The 23989-nt window shown below is 41.7% G+C and overlaps 2 protein-coding genes across 9 annotated transcripts in view; both read left to right on the forward strand.

The window, feature by feature from the left end:
* The window catches only part of LOC123930849 (zinc finger protein 45-like), a 156542-nt gene that overhangs the window by 52364 nt on the left and 80189 nt on the right, over positions 1-23989 (forward strand). The window lies entirely within an intron of this gene.
* On the forward strand, positions 4603-23761 carry LOC123930855 (zinc finger protein-like). 2 transcript variants are annotated; one of them, XM_045987285.1, is made up of 5 exons: positions 4603-4671; positions 8707-8799; positions 11530-11656; positions 12219-12311; positions 20183-23761. In XM_045987285.1, the coding sequence occupies exons 2-5, from the start codon at positions 8785-8787 to the stop codon at positions 21574-21576; spliced, it is 1629 nt and encodes a 542-aa protein (XP_045843241.1). In that variant the 5' UTR covers positions 4603-4671; positions 8707-8784; the 3' UTR covers positions 21577-23761. The 2 variants fall into 2 exon arrangements, with proteins under 2 accessions (XP_045843241.1, XP_045843242.1); XM_045987286.1 differs by lacking the exons at positions 4603-4671; positions 8707-8799 and having other exon boundaries at positions 11587-11685.

Genomic DNA, 23989 nt, shown 5'->3' on the forward strand with positions numbered 1-23989 from the left:
CACTGCCACTTGGTATGATCCAGCAGATTCAAGGGTTCTTAAAATGTCAGTGGCAGAAGAAATGGCGTTTTTAATGTTTGGCCAGCCCCTCTAGATGATCCATAGCACAGACCCTTAGAATTTTGGCATGAACGCTTGCGTCCTCTATAGACATACTTACCTTCTTTTCAAGAAATGGCCTTTGTTTTACTATTGCACTTCAGCAGTGACTGAAGTTAACCATGGGCTACCAAGTTACCATATATCCTGACCTTGCCTTCACGGACTAGGTGTTATCTTAGTTAGTGTTAGATGTGGGCATGTACAGAAGCACTCCATTATCAAATGAAAGAGATACATAAGAAGTAAATGGAAGTGTACGTGAAGCATTGAAAGCATCAGTAAATGGCCCAAATGCCCATAGTCCATACTTGTGCTACATTACTTTGTCCCAGTGCTCCTCTATGGATTTACAGAAAGTTCCTTGTGACTAGTTGGGTGAGGAGGGGAAAACTTACTCTTGACCAATCTGCAGATGGTTCTGTGTGATAGTGCCTGACCTGAAATTGTTCAGCTGACCCACAACACTTTCTGGGACATCCCTGAAGGACAGTTGTGAAGGGAAATCCTCTCAGTGGGCAGAATTTTGAGCAGTGTACCTTGGTTGATCATTTGGCATGAAGGAGCAAATGGCTAGAATTAAGAGTCTATATAGTTTCATGGGTTATGGCCAAGGGCTTGGCTGGTATTTCAGGCTCTTCAAACAGGATTGGAAAATAGGTTGCACAGGATCCTGAGAGAGGTATTTTGGCTAGACCACTGAGTGAGGAAAGAATGTGAAGATAAGTGTGCTCCATATAAATGACCACCATAGGGTACTTTCATAGGTAGAGGAGGGTTTTAATGATGATGTAGATTGACCCAGTGTTTTGCTACATTTTAGCTTTTGTCAACAGCCACTTCTGTCAATGCCCAGTGAACTCATGGGTCAAGTGGCCATAATGGCAGGAATGGAGGTTATCCACCGTTTCAGCAACTTAAACTTCCATTGTACCAAGGCCATCCTGGCTGTAGCCATTGCTGAGTGCCTAGTTGCCTGCATTAGAGACCAGCACTATTTCCTTTACATAGCCCCTTTTCTTAGGATGATTTTGCAGCTACCTGTGGGAGTTTGGTTCCACTTAACTATTTCCATCATGGAAAAGGCAGTGCCTTGTTTTGAATTGAATAGACACTCTGGATATGGATACACCTTCCATGCCTGTAGTGCTTTTGCCAAAACTACCAACTGTGTGTTTTAACAGTTCTTTTCTACCATTGTAGTATTCCACCTGACATTGACTCTCTTTCTTAAAATTTATTTTTATTTCAATTCCAGTGTGGTTAATATACAGAGTTCTATTAGTTTCAGATGTACAATATAGCAATTCAGCAATTCCATATATTACTCAGTGCTCATCAAGGTAAATGTCTTAATCTTACCTATTTCAACCATCAGTTGTTCTCTGTAGTTAAGAGTGTTTTTTGTTTTTTCTCTTTTCTTCTTTGCTCATTTGTTTCATTTCTTAAATTCCACATATGAGTGAAATCATATGGTATTTGTCTTTCTTTGACTGGCTTATTTTGCTTAACATTATACTCTAGATACATCCATGTTGTGGTAAATGGCAAGATTTCATTTTTTCAATTTTTTTTTAAAGATTTTATTTATTTATCAGAGAGAGAGATCACAAGTAGGCAGAGAGGCAGGCAGAGAGAGAAGAGGAAGCAGGCTCGCTACTGAGCAGAGAGCCCGATGCGGGGCTCGATCCCAGGACCCTGAGATCATGACCTGAGCCGAAGGCAGTGGCTTAACCCACTGAGCCACCCAGGCACCCCCATTTTTTCAATTTTTTAAAAAGATTTTATTTATTTGTCAGAGAGAGACCACACACAAGCAGGGAGAGCTGCAAGCAGAGCAGGCAGAGGGAGAAGAAGACTTCCTGCTGAGCAGGGAGCCCCAGGCAGGATCGATCCCAGGACTCTGGGATCATGACCTGAGTAGATGCTTAACGGACTGAGCCACCCAGGCATCCCAAGAGTTCATTTTTTAAATAGCTGAATAATATTCCACTCTATGTGTGTGTGTGTGTGTGTGTGTGTGTACACACACATGCATAAACACACTACATCTTTATCCATTCATCCATTGATGGACACTTGGGCTGCTTCCATAATTTGGCTATTGTAAATAATGCCACAATAAATGTAGGGACGCATATATATCTTTGAATTAGTGTTTTCATATTCTTTGGATAAATACCGAGTAGTGCAATTACTAGATCATATGGTAGTTCTATTTTTAACTTTTTTGAGAAACCTGCACACAACATTACCTCTGATAAGGAATTCACTTCATAGCAAATGAAGTGTGACAATGAGCCCATCCTCATGGAATACATTGTTTCTATAATGTTCCCCATTACCTTTGAAGTAGTTGAATTGATAGAAAATGAACTAGCCTTTTGAAAATTTAGTTACATTACGAGGTAGGTGGCAGTATCTTGTTGGGCTGGAACAGTGTCCTCATAGATGCGGTATATGATTTAAATCAGTGCCCAGAATATGCTGCTCTTATACCCGTAAACAAGTTTCACAAAATCAGGAATCCAGGGGTGACATCGTAGTTAAAGATACTCATGGCTCTGCAGCTTATAAGACTATGTGTGCTTAAAGGGGTACATGCACCCCAATGTTTGTAGCAGCATTATTAACAATAGCAAAATTATGGCAACAGCCCAAATGTCCACTGAGTGATGAATGGATAAAGAAGAGGTGGCACATATAAACAATGAAATTACTCAGCCATCAAAAAGAATGAAATCGTACCATTGGCAGTGATGTGGATGGATGTATATTACTTTAAGCGAAATGAGTCAGTCAGAGAAATACAAATACCACATGATTTCACTCATATGTGGAATTTAAGAAGCAAAACAGATGAACACATAGGAGGGGGGAATATGAAAGAGGGAAATAAACCATAAAAGAACCCTAATGATAAGGACGCCTGGGTGGCTCGGTTGGTTAAGCAGCTGCCTTCGGCTCAGGTCATGATCCCAGCGTCCTGGGATCGAGTCCCACATCGGGCTCCTTGCTCGGCAGGGAGCCTGCTTCTCCCTCTGACTCTGCTTGCCACTCTGTCTGCCTGTGCTCGCTCTCTCTGACAAATAAATAAAATCTTTAAAAAATAAAAAACCCTAATTATAGAGAACAAACTGAGGGGTGATGGAAGTGGGTGAGGGATGGGCTAGATGGGTGGTGGGTATTAAGGAGGGCACTTGTTACAATGAGCAGTGGGTGTTGTATATAAGTGATGAATCACTGAATTCTCCTGAAACCACAATTGCACTGTATGTTAATTCACTAGAATAACTCACTAGGATGTAAATAAAAATAGAAGACTATGTGTGCTTAAAGAGGTGAGATTGTCAGAATAGAGGGGACTGTACAGTTCTTAGATCCAAGTAGATGGGGTCAGGTCCTGTGCCTCAGGAGGGCTCATACTATGCAATACCAATTTTTTTTTAATGTTACCCTCTGCTGCCTGAGTTTGGTCATTACTGGTAGTGTTGTCCAGTTGGGGTGCCTAGAGCTGGAATCTGGGCCCATGTGTGTCCAATCTTGTTTTTCCTTTTGAGGTAGTCTCAGGCCTTTATCCCATCTGAGTGGTCTACCAAATATCCCAGGAAACGCCAAGATTGATGCCCACGAGGTTCTCTTGAGGGGCCTTGGCTATTCCCATTAAAGGTGCTTCTCTGTGGCACAGTGTTTCTTCAGGCCATTACATGATAGTGTACTGATAGAATGGAGGTGACTCATGGATTTTGGGTGATTCAGACTCACGTGGGAGAGGTAATAAAGCATCAGCCAAATTACCATACCTCTCCTAGGCCCATGAATTTTGTAATACAGTTTTAAATTAAAGCTTTTATCTACAGTTCTGCTGTGTAGGTTTCCAAATGTACAGCCTTTTTTTTTTTTAAAAGATTTTATTTATTTATTTGACAGAGAGAGACACAGCAAGAGAGGGGACACAAGCAGGGTGAGTGGGAGAGGGAGAAGCCAGCTTCTTGCTGAGCAGAGAGCCAGATGGGGGGCTCTACCTGAGGACCCTGAGATCATGACCTGAGCCTATGCCCAAGGACTAAGCCACCCAGACACCCAGATGTGCATTCTTCTGAGGATCTTAAGTTCATCACTGCAGACTGAACAAAATTTTCCAATCATATATGAGCTAGGTTGACTCTTACTGTAGAGACAAAACTAATAGCAGCTTAAATAACAGTATTTTCTGATGCCGGATTCCTGAAAGGAATCTAGCCCCAGTGTGGGAATGCACGTCATCGCCCAAGAACTGGACAGCACGAACTTAGCCCCACTACCATTGTGGAAACTATAGTACCCCAGCTCCCAAAAATCGCAAGCACTTCCGGCCAAGGAGGATGGGAATGGGGCCAGTGTTCTCCGGCTTTCTGGGAAATGTAGTCCGTCAGTTAGGTAGAGACTCAGCTACTTCCGCAAGGCGGCCGGGAAAGAGGAATTCTGGGTAGTAGAGCCCCAGCGCAGCCTGGGGGCGGGGCGGTCTCAGGCACTTCCGCTCAGGTGGCCGGGTTGTCGTGGGTTCCGTTGCGGGCTCTCCTGTCTTCTGTGGTGAGTGGGTTCTGGATACGGGAAACTCCTGAACTTCCCTGGGTGCCAGTACCACTGGTCATTGTTTTGGGTTAAGAGGTCCGCGCTTGAGGGCTGGAGTGGCGTTCCCCTCCAGGAACCCTTTTGGCTTTTGGGGTGGTTGAGCAGCGTTTGACCTGGTGGAGGGTCTCCCGGGCTCTCAGCCTGCAGTCCTGGCTCCCCAGACCGCGCACCTTTCCCTCGCTCTGCCCTTTTCGCGCGGTTGAACATTGAGCCACTTACTTAAATTTCCCTGGCGCGCGCGCGCGCGTGTGTGTGTGTGTGTGTGTGTGTGTGCGCTTATTGTTGATGTTGTTTTCTGTAAAATTGGGATGACATTCCTACCTTCCTATAATCCAGTGAGGGTGTGTGTGTGTGTGTGTGTGTGTGTGCTTATTGTTGATGTTGTTTTCTGTAAAATTGGGATGACATTCCTACCTTCCTATAATCCAGTGAGGGTGTGTGTGTGTGTGTGTATGTGCTTATTGTTGATGTTGTTTTCTGTAAAATTGGGATGACATTCCTACCTTCCTATAATCCAGTGGTTTGAGAATCAAACGAGATGGTATGAATAAAAGTGTGTGTGTGCGCTTATTGTTGATGTTGTTTTCTGTAAAATTGGGATGACATTCCTACCTTCCTATAATCCAGTGATTTGAGAATCAAACGAGATGGTATGAATAAAAGTCTTAAGGACAGTTCCTGCCCCGTGGTGAATAGTGGTCTCTTGGTATTAGACTCTTGAATTTTGTTAAGTGCTTAGTAACCGGACAGCCACCAATATCGTGGCTGCAAGGAGTCCTGGCACTTCTTTCTGATCCCTCTAGAAAACTTGTTCGTCCCGAACCCCTTCTGAGGTTACTACTGTGAAAATTAATAAAAGGTAACCTGCTTTAGGGTGGAGTCAAAGTTTGGCGGGGGAAAGCCCTCCTACCCTACCCTACCCTAACTCTTGTCAGTTGCGGACCCCCTTGGAAGAGACAACCTGATACTATTTTAGCTATTAGTTACTATCCCAGAGGGAGGAAGAACCGCTTTCCTGCCCCTGCGTCAGCCCAGCCAATGAGAAACTGTCAAAACTCAGCCAATGAAGAGCCACTATACTTCCAAGCCGCAGTTTACTCCACTGGACTTTTTTGTTTAGGACAGCATTCCCAATTTCTCCCTTTCCCCTGTAAAGGAGGGTTCCTCTCCTTTGTTCTGTGGACTTGCCTATGGTTTTGTCATATCTTGCTTGGTCTGGATTGCAGTTCTCTGCTGTTCAGTAAAACAACTGGCAGTTTTATTTTGATAACCCTCCCAAACCATTTCCAGCTGGAAAGGAGGAGGGGCGGGCGGGGACAGAATATCTCCTGATTTCTCAGGGACAAAGACATAATTATGGTATTTCAGAGCCTCCTTTCTTTCCTTGGCCTTTATCTCAAAAAAGACTGCATTTCTTGTTGCACTGTTGTCAATAAGCAGTTATGTCTGAAAATTGCTGATATTCTTGCAATTTTTATGAGTTGAAAACACCAAGGCCTCGCTGCTGCCAGCTGTCATCTGTTCTTGCATTTTTTTCCTTCACAGATCTTTTTTTCCCAGAGAATCTGAGATTATACTGTAGACAATACCTCTTTTTCCCTAAATGTTTGCATTGTTAACAAAAATTCAGCTGAGTAAATTCAAGACTTAATTGACTTCATTAAATGATTCATAAACTGGGCAGCATCCCATAAAGCAAGTAGAAGGCAGCTCCCAGGAGTTGTATAAAATGGAAGGTTTTTGTAGGAAGGAGGGTGGGGCAAGGAAGTTATCAGCAAGAGGAAAGAAAGGATTGTTTTCACTTTCACTTCTCAGAGGAAAAATCAAGGGATCTTACGCAGACTACCTCATCCTGAAGGGATGGAGAAGGCCTGGGTGTTAGATTAACTTCATAGGTGCTTATCAGGAAATTCCTGAGTGACTGGTTAAGACCGTGTTTCTGGGGGGAGGTTGAAACTGCAATTAGGTGAGGCATTAAGCCCTGGTGGGTGACTTGGCCTAAGTAATGCCATTTTAGTCCTGTGTTTTTCCTTTAAACTATTTGCTTTCTAGGAATCAGGATAGTCTCTTCTATAATCACAGTCTCTAGATCAAAGTCAGAAAATTACATTGTTAATATGCTATTATCTGACCCTCAGTCCATACATACTTAAATGCGTTCTGTTTTTCACTTAAAATCCTTGTATCTGTTTCCCCCTGATTAAAGCCAATTTTGTGGGTTGCCTTTTGCTGTCATGTTTTCTCTTGTGTCCTTTAATCCAGAATGATTCTTCCTCCTTCATTATTTTGTTCATGATGTGGAGGCAAGAAATATCAGAGAAAGTCCATCTTTTGAATTTTATGTAATGGACTTCACAGTTTGCAGATTATGTGTTGTTGTCATCAATTCCACAGAGCTGGTGAGGTGGCCTTTTTAGTCAGCATAACAGGAGCTGAAGGATGTATTTTGGCTTTTATATTGGTGATGCCAATTTTGTTCACTTAGTGAAGGAGAGCTCTGTGCCATTTTACCACCAAAGTCACTGTTTCTTTTTGTAATTAGTTTCCTGTGGGCAGACATGTTTTATTAGCAGGCTTTCTGTTGTATAGATCACCATCTCCTTTCCTCCTGCTTCTTTTTTCATTCCTTCAAATATAAATTCTATATAGACTCTGAGTCCAGGTTTGTTACTTTAAATGAGATGTTGCTTATCAGACCATGCTTTGTTTTACATCTCAAAATTTTCCCTTTGCATGTGTGCAGTTGAGTGATTTTTGTAACTGTCAGATTTTGCAGCTGTCACCATAATTCAGTGTTAGAACATTTTCATTCTTACAGTAAGACCCCTTGTTACCATTTGTAGTTAATCCGGGTTCTCAACAACCCCAGACAACCACTAACTTCTTTTCTGTCTCTATATTATGAACCCTTTATTTAAATGGGATCATACAAGATGTGGTCTTTTATGACTGGCTTCATTCACTTGTTATTTTCAGGGTTCATCCGTGTTGTACACATCATAATTTTATTCCTTTTTATTGCCCATTAGTATTTCAGTGTGGACATACCACACTTTGTCCGTTCACCCATGGATGGACATCTTAGTTTCCAGTCTGGGGTTCTTATAAATAACAGTTTTATAAATACATTGAGTACTTGTTTTTGTTTGGAGATTGGTTTTCATTTCTCTTGGGTAGATACCAAGGAGTAGAATTGCTTGGCTGACTGGTAGCTTCTTGTTTAACTTTTTGACAGACTGCCAAAACTGTTTTCCAGATTGGCTTCATCATACCGTCCCCATCCACCCCGCCCCCAGAATCTTGTGTTTCTTAATAGATACTAGAAACCAGTGTCGTTATTGTTGGGGAAGATGGCTGTCCACAACAATTTAAAAATTACCGCTAAGGTAACACAGTATGAGGGAAGACAATGAGGCAGAGTTGACTGGTTTGTCAGCGGTTCAGTCAGGTACCCTGTGATGTCTTTTGGTAGAAATCACATGTATAAGAGCAATTTCATACTGCAGAGTGTCATCTTTTTTCTTTTTTAACTTGAGCTACAAAAATGAGAAACCTGAGTGTATTCAAAGTGTTGTCCAGCTCTCAACAGTTCCAGGAGTTGGAAATATTATTGTCCCAGTGGCAAAATTGAGGAAAAGAGATGTTATTAATTTGCCCAAGATGGTAAAATTAGTGAGAGGCAGAGGTAGGATTTAAACCCAGATTTTGTTGGCCCAGAGAGATAATTCATGCTTGACTCATTGTGTTGTCTCTGTTTCCATCATATCAGCATCTGAACTGCTACCTTGGGAGCCACAAGTTAGCATAAGGCAACACACAGCCACAGTGTGTGTGTTGTGTAGGAATGAAGTAGCCACGCCATGATCGGCTCCTTGCGCTGTGGACAGCAGCAGCCACTGGAAGGAAGGGGGTCCTTGGCTAATTCACAATAAGCATTCATATAGGCGAGCATCATCCCTGGGCACCCATTCATGTCCTTTTCTGCCTTTCCAGACTCGACCAGGCACAGGTCTGCCTTGCCAAGACTCCGTATTCTGGGAATCTGTACCTCTCCAGAAGTAGGAAGAAAAAATGACCACATTCAAGGTGCATATGGCTTGCCTTTCTTGCTGTTAAAATTCCGTTTCACTACTCTAAATGTTACATGTTGGGGCACCTGAGTGGCTTGGTTGACTAAGTGTTCGACTCTGATTTCACCTCAGGTCATGATCTCAGGGTCCTGAGATTGAGCCCTGCCTTGGACATGTGCTCAGCCAGGAGCCGACTTAGGATTCTCTCTTTCCCTCTCTGCTCTTCCCTACAGCTCTCGCTCGCTCGCTCGCTCTCTCTCAAAAAAAAATAAATAAATAAAAAATAAAAATAAAAAAAATTACATATTTTTTCATTTCTTGGGGTGACTCAGGGAGAACACCAGGCTAAATGACCTGTTCACTGTGCATTTGTTTTTAGCATTTGTCTTATTTTGTCATTATTCATTTTATTTTTAAAATAAATGTGCATGATGAGCACTGGGTGTTATACATACCTAATGAATCATTGAGCACTACATCAAAAACTAATGATGTATTATGTGTTGGCTAATTGAAAATAATAAAAAAATAAAAATAAATATACGTATAAAAGTAAAACTAAACATGAACTAATTAATAGGAATGCCTAGTTTCCCTGCTTGCTTCACCACTGACACATCAACTATTTTTATTTTCTCATACTCTTTCTCGTGTATATTCATTTATTATTCATGATATACATCTAATATTGACTTGTGCTTCTTCATTTAACATTATAGAACATTCATTATTTGTGGTTATATCACATTCGTATTAAATTGATATGATTTTTAATTTTTAACTACCTGCTGCTGCTACACATTAAGGTGGCTTAGGAGTTTGTTTGAAGCAATACTGAGGTGAAAATTTTCCTACCTGCAGTCTTTTTCTGCAAAAAAAAATCACTTCTGGGGCACCTGGGTGGCTCGGTGGGTTAGAGCCTCTGCCTTCAGCTCAGGTCATGATCCCAGGGTCCTGGGATCGAGCCCCACGTCGGGCTCTCTGCTTAGTGGGGAGCCTGCTTCCCCTCCTTCTCTCTCTGCCTGCCTCTCTGCCTACTTGTAACCTCTGTCTGTCAAATAAATAAAAATATTAAAAAAAAAAATCACTTCTCCAAATAAGCTACCTATTTTTTTCTCCTCAATGTACCAGGAGCTTAATAATGAAAAAATATATTTGACACATACAGCGTTAGAGTTTTGTAGATAGAATATTCAAATACGGCACATAGACTCTTTTTTTTTTTTTTTTAAGATTTTATTTATTGGGGCGCCTGGGTGGCTCAGTGGATTAAGCCGCTGCCTTCGGCTCAGGTCATGATCTCAGGGTCCTGGGATCGAGCCTCACATCGGGCTCTCTGCTCCGCAGGGAGCCTGCTTCCTCCTCTCTCTCTGCCTGCCTTTCTGCCTACTTGTGATCTCTCTCTCTGTCAAATAAATAAATAAAATCTTTAAAAAAAAATAAAAATAAAAAAGATTTTATTTATTTACTTGACAGAGAGAGATCACAAGCAGACAGAGAGGCAGGCAGAGAGAGAGAGAGGGAAGCAGGCTCGCTGCTGAGCAGAGAGCCCGATGCGGAACTCGATCCCAGGACCCTGAGATCATGACCTGAGCCGAAGGCAGCAGCCCAACCCACTGAGCCACCCAGGCGCCCCGGCACATAGACTCTTAATCTCACAAAACAAACTGAGGGTGGCTGGGGGGAGAGGGGGAGGGAGAGGTGGGGTTATGGACATGGGGGAGGGTATGTGCTATGGTGAGTGCTGTGAAGTGTAAACCTGGCGATTCACAGACCTGAACCCAGTGGCTAATAATACATATATGTTAATAAAAAATAAAAAATTTAAAAAATAAAATAAAATCTCTCTAAAAAAAAGAATATTCAAATAGAGCACAGCGCAGTAGGCTCTAACTGCCGCTTTATGCAGATCTTGGAGATTTTCACACAGGAAGAGCGGGACTCTGTCTGTCTTATGTCCGAGTCATACCATGTCACTTAACTGATCTGCTTTTACTCCGTCATGTATTAGTTTTTTCAAAGTAATGTATAACCTCAGGTTTGTGTGTATGTGCATACACGTAGACTTTATTTTTTAGGGCAGTTTAACACTCACAGTCAAATCCAGAAAGTACAGAGATCTCACACCCTGCCCCCACACACCCACAAACTCTCCCATTGTCAACATCCACCATCAGAGGAGTACACTTGTTACAGTGGGTGAACCTCTCTCAGCACGTCATTATCACGCAGAGTCCATAGATTACTGTAGGATTCGCTCTTGATGTTGCTTTCTGTTGGTTTGGACAAATTTGTAATGATGTGGCCCCACCATTATAGTATCCTACATAGTACTTTCTTTGCCTTAAAAACCCTCAGTGTTCCACCTGCTTATCCTTCCCTTCCCCAAACCCTTGCCAACTACTGATCTTTTCTTAGACTCCACAGTTTGTAGTCTCCATGGTTTTGCCTTTTCCAGAATGTCATATGGTTGGATTCATACAGTATGTATGTAGCCTTTCAGATTGACTTCTTTAACTTAGTCATATGAATTTAAGGAAACTCCATGTCTTATCATGGCTTGATAGCTCTTTTTTTTTTTTTTAATCCTTAAATTATACTCTGGTCTGGATATACAGTTTAGCCACTTGCCACCTAAGGGACATCTTGGTTGCCTTCTTATGTATAAGAAGATATATCTCTCAGTGCTGTCCCTCTCAGTGAAGGTTGGTTGTAAGATTGAGACAGCACGTGCTTGGTGTTGTAGGAGAGGGTGACGTTCAAGGACGTGGCAGTGGTCTTCACGGAGGAGGAGCTGGGGCTGTTGGACCCCGCCCAGAGGAAGCTGTACCGAGACGTGATGCTGGAGAACTTCCGGAACCTGGTGTCTGTGGGTGAGGACATGAGCCCTCTGTAACTGAATGTTAGTTCCAAGAATGGCTTCGTATCCTTGGGTTTTCAAAGTTTTGGGCCCTTGAACTGCTTCTCTGAGTTTGGGGATCTGAGTTCCCTAATATATGTGGGACTCACAGAGAGCATTGTTTTTTTTTTTTTGTTTTTGTTTTTGTTTTTTTACCAACAGGTAGATCTTTGTTTTGTGGAAGAAATGTAAGTGGATAGTATACAGCTCTACCTTACCTATTTCTGATCCTATCATGAGTTATAAAACTCGTACAATGAGTCCTGTTAGCAACTTCTAATGAAATAAACAAATTAGTTAATAGCAATCCTCCTCACACTCTTCCGAAAAAATCAAAGAAGAGTAAATACTTCCTAACTGATTCTGTATACGTGTAGGAAACTTGGCAAATGATACTTCTTCCAACGGGTCATGAAAACAAATGTTTGAAAAACATTGCTTCTGGTTGTTTGAAGAATATGAAGTAGGAACCCATTTTCCAGTGAATCTTATCTTGAACGTGTTGACTTTAAGCATATGACTTTGTGCGTTCCCAGGACATCAACCATTCAAACGAGATGGAGTCCACTTGGTAAGAGAAGAAAAGGTTTGGATGACGAAGTTAGCAACCCAAAGAAAAGGCATTTCAGGTAAGAACCAGGTAACCATGAGTCTTGGAGGCAACTCTCCCATCTGTTCGACTTTTCTCCGTGCTTATTTCGATCACCTTGTTCTAAATTGCCAAACCTCTTTCCTGGATTATCACAACAGCCTCTGTATGGGAGGAAGCAATGTCATCGTAACCTTCCCACCCTTCCACCCTTCCCATCCTACATCTGTTTTCCACAGAGTAGCCAAAAGGGATCCTTAGGTAATGTAATTGACATTGCCATTCCTCTGGTCAAAATCCATTATGGCTGGGTACCTGGGTGGCTCAGTCGGTTAAGCGTCTGCATTTCAGGTCATGGTCTCAGTGTCCTGGGATTAAGCCCCATGTTAGGCTCCCTGCTCATCCGGGAGTCTGCTTCTCCCTCTCCCTCTGCCCACCCCCACCGCCACCACTTGTGCTCCATCTCTCTCTCTCTCAAATAAATAAATAAAATCTTTAAAAAAAAAATCCATTATGGCTTCTTTTTTTCCCCCTGCCTTACAGTTAAAACCAGTTAAAGTGGCTCCTGGAGTCCCCCGGAGACTGCTCTGCATCCCCAATCCCTCTTGTTTGAATACATCTTCTGTCCTCTTTCTCTTACTCCATTTTTATTTTTCTTTCAAGGTTTTTTTTTTTTTTTTTTTTTTTAATTTTTAAGTTATCTCTACAACCACCGTGGGGCTTGAACTTATGACCTCAGGATCAAGAGTCACAGCCAGCCAGGTGCCCCTCTCGCTCCATTTTTCCATCCATGTTTTTACTGCTGTTACTCAGACCTGCTAAGGATACTGTACATTGCCTATTGCTGTCATATCAAATTACTATGAATATAGCAGACTAAACAATAAACTTTTATTGTATTTTTGTCCTTCAGGTATGAACTCTGACACATCTCACTGGGATAATACCAAGGTGTCCACAAGGCTGCATTCCTTCCTGTCTCCTACCTTTCTGGACCCTTACGATGACATTGCTTCCTCCCAGACAGTCCAGAATGTTCTTTCTGTTTTTCTGATCAGCTGATTATCACCCTTCATTGCCTCTGCAACCCAATTAACATAACATAACATGTTCACAGGTTCTGGGGATTGGACATAGACATCTTCCAGGAACCATTACTAAGTCTGTTACAGAAGCTTCTCCCTCGGGCTCCTTTACTTCTTCATTCTACCAGGAATATTCTTTCACCAAAAATCTTACTGGTTCTTCTCTTCCTCATCCAGGTCTCTGCTGGGTTTTAATACCATGCATGACGCAGGCCTTCTGACCATTCTGTGTAAAATACAATGCTGTTGTCACTCCTCTTGCCTTCTGCTGGTTCTCACATGCTTTTGTTTACCTCTCACTTCTCTGTCCCCAGTGGGTATAATCTGCAGGAGGAGAATTGTTTTGATTATTGATGTGTCCTCGGTGCCTAGGCCAGCCGACGGATGCAGCAGATACCTATAAATATTCATTGACTTTGCGAATGAATTCATGGATAGGTGAATTTAACTGTATTTCTTGCTGTTGGTGATGCAGAACAGTTTATTTTTCTGAATGCTTATTATAGGCTTTTATTTTTATTTATTTTTTATAACTTTTTATTTTTTTATTAACATATAATGTATTATTAGCCCCAGGGGTACAGGTCTCTGTTATTACAGGCTTTTAAGTTTGTTTCACAGCTCACTAAAAGTCTTTAGTTTGCACCTTGAAAAAATGGATGCAAAAAAGACCAGATTATCTATGTGCCAAGTTTTCCCACCCTGTTTTCAAAAAAACAGCCCAGAAGCCTTGTAAGAAAACAGGGCATAGTCTTCCTTTTCACCACTCCATGACTCATGGCAACAGCTATTAAGTGACCATAAACCAGAGTGAATCAAAGATATTGAGGAATATTACTTGTCTTCAAATGGCTGCCTATATAATTTCTACCTATTTAGATGACTTGGAGTGTGATTGTGTGTTTCTGTGTGAGCACTTGACCCAGCTCCCAAGGACCCCTCCAAGCACTGTGGTTGTGACCACACCAGGGAACATCCTTTCCCTGTGGCTTTCCTTTTGTAGCTGTTTCTGGGGAAAAAAATTTTTTTTAACATTTTAATTCCAGTTTGTTAACATACAGTGTTACATTAGTTTCAGATTTACAATACAGTGATTCAGCACTTCTGTACATCACTCAGTGCTCATCACAAGGGCCCTCCTTAATCCCCATCACCCATTTCATCCCCCTCCACCTCCCCTCTGGTCACCATAATTTCTCTGTAGTTTCTTGGTTTGTCTCTTTTTGGTTTTTTCCCCTTTGCTCATTTGTCTTCTTTCTTCAGTTCCGTGTATAAGTGAAATAATATGGTACTTGTCTTTCTCTGGCTTATTTTACTTAGCATTATACTCTCTAGATCCATTCATGTCATTGCAAATGGCAAGATTTCGTTCTTTTTGGTGGCAGGATAATATTCCGTTGTATATATCTATCCACCACATCATCTTTATCTGTTCCTCAATCGATGGACACTTGGGCTGCTTCCAGGGATGCCTGTATCCCTTTGAATCAGTGTTTTATTATTCTTTGGGTAAATTCCCAATACTGCAGTTTCTGGGTGGTAGTATAGTTATATTTTTAACTTTTTCAGGAACCTCCATACTATTTTCCACAGTGACTGCACCAGTTTGCATTCCTACTAACAGTGCGATAGGGTTCCTTTTTCTTCACATCCTCGCCGGCACTTGTTTCTTGTGTTTTTGATTTTAGCCATGACAAGTATTTTGAAAGGGATTGCATTAAATGTGCAGATTGCTTTGGGCAATATAGACACTTTAACAATATTTGTTCTTCCAGTCTGTGAGCATGGAATGTCTTTCCATTTCTTTTTTTTTTTTTAAGATTTTATTTATTTATTTGACAGAGAGAGATCACAAGTAGATAGAGAGGCAAGCAGAGAGAGAGGGAAGCAGGCTCCCTGCTGAGCAGAGAGCCCAATGCGGGACTCGATCCCAGGACCCTGAGATCATGACCTGGGCTGAAGGCAGCAGCTTAACCCACTGAGCCACCCAGGCGCCCCTGTCTTTCCATTTCTTTGCGTCATCTTCAGTTTCTTTTATCAGTGTTTTATAGTTTTCAGAGCACAGGTCTTTCACCTCTTTGGTTAGCTTTATTCCTAGGTATCTCATTTTTTTTGGTGCAATTATAAATGGGATTGTTTCCTTAATTTCTAATTCTGCTGCTTCATTATTGGTGTATAGAGACACAACACATTTCTGTACATTGATTTTGTATCCTGTGACTTTACTGAATTAATTTAATTCAGTAAATTTAATTAATATCAGTTCTAGCGGTTTTTTGGTGGAGACGTTCAGGTTTTCTATATGTAGTATCATGTCATCTGGAAATGGCAAATGTTTTACTTTTTCCTTACGAATTTGGATGCCTTTTATTTCTTTTTGTTACTTCCTGAAGCTAGGACTTCTAGTACTCTGTTAAATAACAGTGGTGGGAGTGGATATTCCTGTCTTATTCTGACTGTAGAGAAAAAGCTCTCAGGTTTTTCCCTTTGTGGATGATGTTATCTGTGGATTTTTCGTATATGGCCTTTATTTTGCCTGTAAGCCTACTTTGTTGAGGCTTTTTACCATGAGTGGATGTTGTACTTTGTCAGATGCTTTTTTCCACATCTATTCAAACAACGATATGGTTCTTACCTTTCTCTTATTGATGTGATGTACCACGTTGAATGATTTGCAAATATTGAACCACCCTGGCAACCCCAGAATAAATCGCACTTGATTGTGGTGAATGATTTATTTAATATGTTGTCAGATTTGCTAGTATTTTGTTTAAGATTTTTGCATCTGTGTTCATCAAAGATACTGACCTGTAGTAGTTCTCTCTCTCTCTCTCTCTTTTTTTTCTTTTTCTTTTTTTTTGTTGGTCATGTGTTTATCTGGTTTTGGTGTCAGGGTAATACTGTCCTCATAGAATGAATTTGGAAGTTTTCTTCCCTTTTCTATTTTTTGGGATAGTTTGGTTTGGCAGAATTCACCTGTGAAGCCATTTGGTGCTGGACTTTCATTTGCTGGGATTTTTTGGGTCACTGATTCAATTTCTTTGCTGATTATTGGTCTATTCGAATGTTCTATTTCTTCCTTTTTCAGTTTTGGTAAGTTATATGTTCCTAGGGATGTATCCATTTCTTCTAAATTGTCCAATTTGTTGGCATGTGGTTTTTCATAATATTCTCTTGTAATTGTATTTCTGTGGTTGGTTATTTCTCTTTTGTCATTCGTGATTGTATTCACTTGAGTCCTTTCTCTTTTTCTCCTCGTAAATCTAGCTAGAGCTTAATTAGTTTTAATGACTTTTTCCCAAAGAATCAGTTCTTGACTTCATTAATCTGTTGTTTCTGTATTATTTATTTCTGCTCTAATCTTTATCACCTACTTTCTTCTGCTGGTTTTAGATTTTGTTTGTTGTTCCTTTTCTAGGTCCTTTAGGTATGAAGTTAGGTTGTTTGAGATTTTTCTTGCTTCTTGAGGTTAGCCTGTAGTGCTATTAAACTTTCCTCTTAGAACTGCTTTTTCTGGGCATATGGGTGGCTCAGTCAGTTAAGCATCTGCCTTTGGCTCAGATGGTCATTCCAGCAACCTGGGATTTAGTCCCACATGGGGCCCCTGCTAAGTGGAGAGCCTGCTTCTCCCTTTCCTTCTGCCCCTCCCCCCTGCTTGTGCTTGCTCTCTCTCTCTCAAATAAATAAATAAATAAAATCTTTTAAAAAATGAACCACTTTTTCTGCATCCCAAAGGTTTTGGACTGTTGTGTTTTCATTTATTTCCATGTACTTTTTATTTCTTCTTGAATTTTATTTTTTTAAAGATTTTATTTATTTATTTGACAGACAGAGATCACAAGTAGGCAGAGAGGCAGGCAGAGAGAGGAGGAAGCAGGCTCTCCACGGAGCAGAGAGCCCGATGCAGGGCTCGATCCCAGGACCCTGGGATCATGACCTGAGCTGAAGGCAGAGGCTTTAACCCACTGAGCCACCCAAGCGCCCCTCTTCTTGTATTTCTTGATTGGTCCATTAGTTATGTACTAGCATGTTATTTAACATGCATATATTTGTGGTCTTTCCAGATTTTTTTCTTGTGGTTGACCTCTAGTTTCATATCATTGTGCTCAGAAAAGATGCATTGTATGACTTTGATCTTTTTTAATTTGTTGATGCTTGTTTTGTGGCCTAATATGTGATCTATTCTAGACAGTGTTCCATGTACACTTGAAAGAATGTGTATTCTGCTGTTGTAGGATGGAATGTTCTTAGTATGTCTGGTTTTGTTTTTTTTTTTTTTACCTAAGTATGTCTGTTAAATCCATCTGTCCCAGTGAGTCATTCAAAGCCATTGTTTCCTTGTTTATTTTCTGTTCAGATGATGTGTCCATTGATGTAAATGAGGTTGTTAAAGTCCCCTGCTATTTTTTTTTAAGATTTTTATTTATTTATTTGAGAGAGAGAGTGTGTGTGTGCCAAAGCAGGCAGAGGCACAGAGGAAGAAGGAGAAGCAGGCTCCCCACTGAGCAGGGAGCCTGATGCAGGACTTGATCCCAGGGTTGACCTGACCCAAAGGCAGAAGTTTAATTGACTGAGCCACCAGGTGCCCCAAAGAAAACTATTTTAAAGGGATAGTTTATTAAATACAACCATAAACTAGTATCTACCAAGAGGTACACAGTCACCTATTGGTAATTTTCCAAGTTTTTACCCTTAGAACTTTACATTTGAATAAATAGTTTAATGAAAGACTTGCTGAGTTCCTAACTAAGTTTTCAGACCTTTTAGAACACAAGCCCTACTAGTAAATACTTCTTTCAGTGTATCCAAAAGAAATATCGGGAGCCTGGGTGACTCAGTCGGTTAAGCGGCTGCCTTTGGCTCAGGTCATGATCCCAGGATCCTGGGATCGGGCCCCACATCAGACGCCTTGCTCAGTGGGGAGCCTGCTTCTCCCTGGCCTGCCATTCCCCCTACTTGTGCTTGCTTTCTATCTCTCTCGCTCACTCTCTCTGTCAAATAAATAAACAAAATTTAAAAAAAAAATTTTTTTTCATGCATATGTAGATTTATATGGATGACTTTGTGAGACAATTCATGGAGTCACTCTGCTCCTGTGACTAATGATGCTCAGATAGTTACTGTCCCTTTTTCCTAAATGCTTATTGCATGATTTGAAATTTATTTTTCAGCTGACTAAAAGGCTGCAGTTTTCAATTAGAAAGACTGTAGTGAAAGCCCAATTTACTTACATTCAAAGATTTCTCACACTCTGTTTTGAATGAGAGACTCCAGAAGCCTCAGAAGAAACCAGTTCATAAACTTCATGTAGTCTTTTCACCCCTCCTGGTTCTTGCCACCTTTGATTCTTTTATCAGGAACACTGCCCTCCTTGTGGGTATTCTGACTTCCCAGCAAAACTACAGTTTGCTCTCCCTTTTTAATTTCAGCTCGGGTCATGATCCCAGCATCCTGGGATCGAGTCCCGCATTGGGTTCCTTGCTCAGCAGAGAGCCTGCTTCTCTCTCTGTCTGCAGTTCCCCCTGCTTGTGCTCTTGCTTTCTCTCTCTTGAGATAAATTAATAACACGTTAATTTCAGATATTTTAATTAAGTTTCTGTGTGTATTAACACAGGAAGATAAGATGAACTACACACATTGTGTAGAATTTGCAGGAATACTTAGAATATATAGCTATAATCAGTTCTGGGTGCTTGATACATAGGATTGTAAATTGTTTAAGCAACTACAAAGTTTAGAGGGAAAGTTTGCATGGACCTCCTGGCACTTAACACCAACTACAGGTGAGAGGTTCCCAAAATTGCCTTCAGATTGAATCATTTTCTAAAAGGACTGGTAGAATTCACTGAATACTGTTTTACTCACAGCTGGCATTTATTACAGGGAAGGATACACCTTACACTCAAGCAGGAGAAAAACTACTTGAGAGGGAGTTTAGGGAAGTGCCAGATGCAGAGTTTCCTTTGTTTTCTTTCCGTTGGGTCAGGGATGTGTTATTGCGTTACTTTGCAAAATGAAGGTGTACAGTTATACACAGGATGTTACCAGTTAGGGAAACTCACCTGATCCTGTGTCCAGAGTAATTATTGGAGCTCTATCATTTGACCAGTATAGACTGAATGGTTTCATATGGTTTTTCTCAGTCCTTTCGTTCACACCACCGGCTGATTGAGAGCTCCACCTAAAATCATATTCTTGGTGTTTCTGGTGTGGTCGGCCTCATCCCTAAATCATGTTGTTAAACTGTGTAATGTGATCAAAGACCCTGCGGCACTCCTTTGAGGCATGACATGCCAGGGGCTTAGAACTGTCTCTCACATGTTGAGGACAAAGGCCTTCACTGTATGTAATTTACTTGCCCCATAATTTACTATTTAAGAGTTTACTTGTGTGCTCAGTTAGTTCTGTCTGACTCAATCTCAGCTCAGGTCTTGATCTCAGGGTGGTGAGTTCAAGCTATGCTGGGCATGGAGCTTTTTTTTTTAATAAGAGTTTACACCGATTTATGAAATTCAATGGAAACAGCAAAATTAACCGGTATACTGATCATTTTTGTTATTAAGTCTTTGATTTCTGATTTGTATATCACATATGAGGCTTGGAGTGATTCTAAATTTGTTTCATTGATGCTTAGTGCATAGGAGCCCACTGGACTACCTCTTGGTTCGTGAAGGCATTTAAACCAGAGACCATGATATACACTAGAAGAATGTAGGGAATATGTCCTGGATTCATTAAAGCCCCATGCTCTTTGCCAACTGCTAAATGGTTGAAGACACTGAACAAAGCTTTCATTTGTCCACATCTGCATTCTCTGTCATTTTAGGAGACAAAGTCCCACATGAGATGGAGACTATTGCTAAAGCAGAACCACACGAAGAACTTTCCTGCTGGCAAATCTGGCAACAGATTGCTAAAGACTTAGCCCGGTATCAAGACTCCATGATAAAGAGTTCTCAATGCTACAAACAACATGATTTACCTGGCCAGGTTGGGGCAGGACTATCTATTACTCTCTCGGGCCAGAAAACTTACCAGGGAAATGGGTGTAAAAAATTCTTCAGTGATATCTCCAACTGTGATCTTCAACAGTTAAACTCAGGAGAGAAGTCTCATATATGTCGTGAGTGTGGGAAATGCTTCTTTTATAGCTCAGCACTTCGTATTCATCAGAGAGTTCACCTGGGAGAGAAGCAGTATCGGTGTGATGAATGCGGTAAGGAATTCAGTCAGAGCTCACATCTGCAAACTCATCAGAAAGTCCACACCATAGGGAAGCCATTCAAATGTGAAGAATGTGGGAAAGGCTTCAGTCGTAGATCAGAACTCAGTAATCATTGCAGGTTACACTCGGGAGAGAAACTTTATAAGTGTAAGGGATGCGGGAAGGCCTTCATTAATGCTTGTCATCTTCAGGACCATCAGAGAATCCATACTGGGGAGAAGCCATTTAAGTGTGATATCTGTGGTAAGAGCTTTCGTCGTAGATCGGCACTTAATAGTCATTGTGTAGTCCACACAGGAGAAAAACCATACAGATGTGAGGATTGTGGGAAGTCCTATACTTGGCGTTCACGTCTTCGTATCCATAAGAAAGTCCACATGGGACAGAAGCCACACAAATGTGAGGAATGTGGAAAGAGCTTCTTTTCTAGGACACATCTTTATTACCACCGGAGGTTCCACACAGAGGAGAAACCCTATCATTGTAAAGAATGTGGGAAGAGCTTCAGATGGGTCTCCCCTCTTTTGACACATCAGCGAGTCCACAGTGGAGAAAAACCATTCAAATGTGAAGAGTGTGGGAGGGGATTTGGTCAGAAATCATGCCTGCAAGCTCATCAGAAAGTCCACACCAGAGAAAAACCATACAAATGTGAGGAGTGTGGGAAGGGCTACAAGACAAGCTTGGATCTTGATGTGCACCAGAGTGTGCATATGGGAGAGAACCCATACACCTGTAGGGCATGTGGTAAGCACTTCACTAGGACCTCAAATCTTAAAGTTCATCAGAGAGTCCACACTGGAGAGAAACCATACAAATGTGATGTGTGTGGTAAGGTCTTCAGTCAATCTGGACATCTAAAATCTCATCAGAGAGTTCACACAGGGGAGAAACCTTACAAGTGTAAGATATGTGGTAAGCAGTTCAGTTCAAGTTCATATGTTAAAATTCATCACAGAATCCATGCTGGTGATAAATTTCATCCAGTCTCGTAGAAGGAAAAAAAGTAAAGTGAATGTTTCCTCCATAGCTGAATATATCTCGGTGATCTCAGGATCACACAAATGATGCAATGAGGGCTTTAGTTGAGGCCTTAGCAGTTGTAGTTATCACTCAAGAAACAGGCTGTTGAAATAATCTTTAAGCACTTAACAAACTAATGGTGGATATTAAAATGGACGTCTCCTGGAATATAATCTTCACGAGGGCAAGAAGTTTATTTGCTACTGAATTTATATAATAAGCATTGAGTAGCACTCTGTATGTGCACTTAGTACTTGTTTGCTAAATGAATCAAAGGGAAGAGAGAGAATTAGGGAGGACAGAGTAGGAGGACCCTAAGCTTGCCTCCTTTCATAGATACAGCTAGACAACACATCAGTGTAAGTGACCCAGAAATCGACCTGAAGCCTGGCATAACAAACTCATGAGCTAAAGGTAGAGAAGAGGCAATATCAAAGAAGGTAGGCAGGGCAAAGATGCAGTTTGAGAGTGAAACAGACTGTGGCCATCTGTGGTGGGGACAGAGCCAGTGGTGGGGAGAAGGCAAAAAATACATTATCACAGGGAAGACAAATCCCTGTAACATTTGGCTTTGAAAGTGAAATGGGCCAAATTCCATGAGTTCTTAACAACCAGTGGGACTTAAAGCCTGGATTTTCAGTTTCTGTGGGCTGGGCTCTAGGAGAACATGGCAACCAACCAGTGGAAATACAGCCAGGAATCAGCAGTTTGAAAATGTCAGGGGCAGACGGGAGAGAAAGTGACTTAATTCATCTCAGAGCATGGCCTGGAGAGGCAGAGATCATGGGGCCACCCCTCCAGGAACAAAGGAGCTGGTAGGCACCATGTCCCTCCTGGGCCCCCCAGCATAAACACATGGCCACCTGCTTACAAGTTAGGTAAGGAACAGCGCCAACACTCCTTACCTAACTTGCTTACACCGAGCCCTGCCCACTGTGGTCCAGTGGATCTGCCTTTCCCAGGCACACTTGCTTCAGTCCTGGCACTGCAAGCCCCTTCCCCTGGGAGAGTAGAGCAAATTCCACTAATACCTCGTCTCCCGACCTGCATGTTTTATGGGATGTCACATCCAGAGGTGGCGGTGGCAGCAGGTCTCATTTCACATGTAGACCAGCCCGCATTAGGATGTGCCTCAGCCAGCTGAAGACCAAACACTGCCCGCAACAGGCAAAGGGAGCCTCTGCAGACGACCAGACCGAAGGAAAAGGCAGCCAGGAAACAACAGCAGGCATAGGCAACACACTTAGGAGACATGCCCTGAAGCGACAGTTCCCAGGGAATAGGAGACTCCATGAGGCCATTACCTCCAAGAGCCAAGAGACATAACTGACTTTATTTTTTTAGAGATTTATTTATTTGACAGAGATCACAAGTAGGCAGAGAGAGGAGAAAGCAGGCTGCCTGCCAAGCAGAGAGCCTGATGCAGGGCTCGATCCCAGGACCCTGGGACCATGACCCGAGCCGAAGTTAGAGGCTTTAACCCACTGAGCCACCCAGGCACCCCCATAACTGACTTTAATAAGACACAGAAATAGAGACAAAATGAGGAGAGTGGGCATATCCCCCAAATGAAAAACGACCAAACCAGATGTAAGTAATATGCCAGATAGAGAATGTAAGGTAATGTTCATAAAGATACTCACTGGACTTGAGAAGAGTGGAAGACATCAGTGAGACCCTACCACAGAGATTAAAAAGACCCAATCAGAGATGAACACAATAAATTAAAACACTTGATGGCATAAATAGGCTAGGCTAGATGACACAGAGGAATGATTAATGATCTGCGAGACAGAGAAATGAAAAGTAATCAAGCTGAGCAAATAAGGGGAAATTATGCAAATTGAGGATAGTCTTAGGGAACTCTGACTCCATCAACCATAATAACATTTGCATTGAAGGGATCCCGGAAGAGAGAGAAAAGGGAGCAAAAAGTTTATATGAAGAAATAGCTGAAAACTTTCTTTTTGTGGGGAAGGAAACATAGCCAGATCCAGGAGGCACAGAGAACACTCCAAAAATCAGCCCAGGAAGGTCCATACCAAGACACATAGTTCTGAAAATGGCAGAGAGTAGTGATAAAGGGAGAAAACGCAATATTTAAAAATTTTATTATTATTATTTTTTATTTGTTTATTTTCAGCGTAACAGTGTTCATTGTTTTTGCACCACACCCAGTGCTCCATGCAGTACGTGCCCTCCCTACTACCCACCACCTGGTTCCTCAACCTCCCACACCCCCAACCCCTTCAAAACCCTCTGGTTGGTTTTCAGAGTCCATAGTCTCTCATGGTTCATCTCCCCTTCCAGTTTCCCTCAACTCCCTCTCCTCTCCATCTCCCCATGTCCTCCGTGTTCTTTGTTATGCTCCACAAATAAGTGAGA

This window comes from Meles meles, chromosome 19, assembly GCF_922984935.1.
Source record: "Meles meles chromosome 19, mMelMel3.1 paternal haplotype, whole genome shotgun sequence".
In the NCBI taxonomy this organism is placed as follows: Eukaryota; Metazoa; Chordata; class Mammalia; order Carnivora; family Mustelidae; genus Meles; species Meles meles.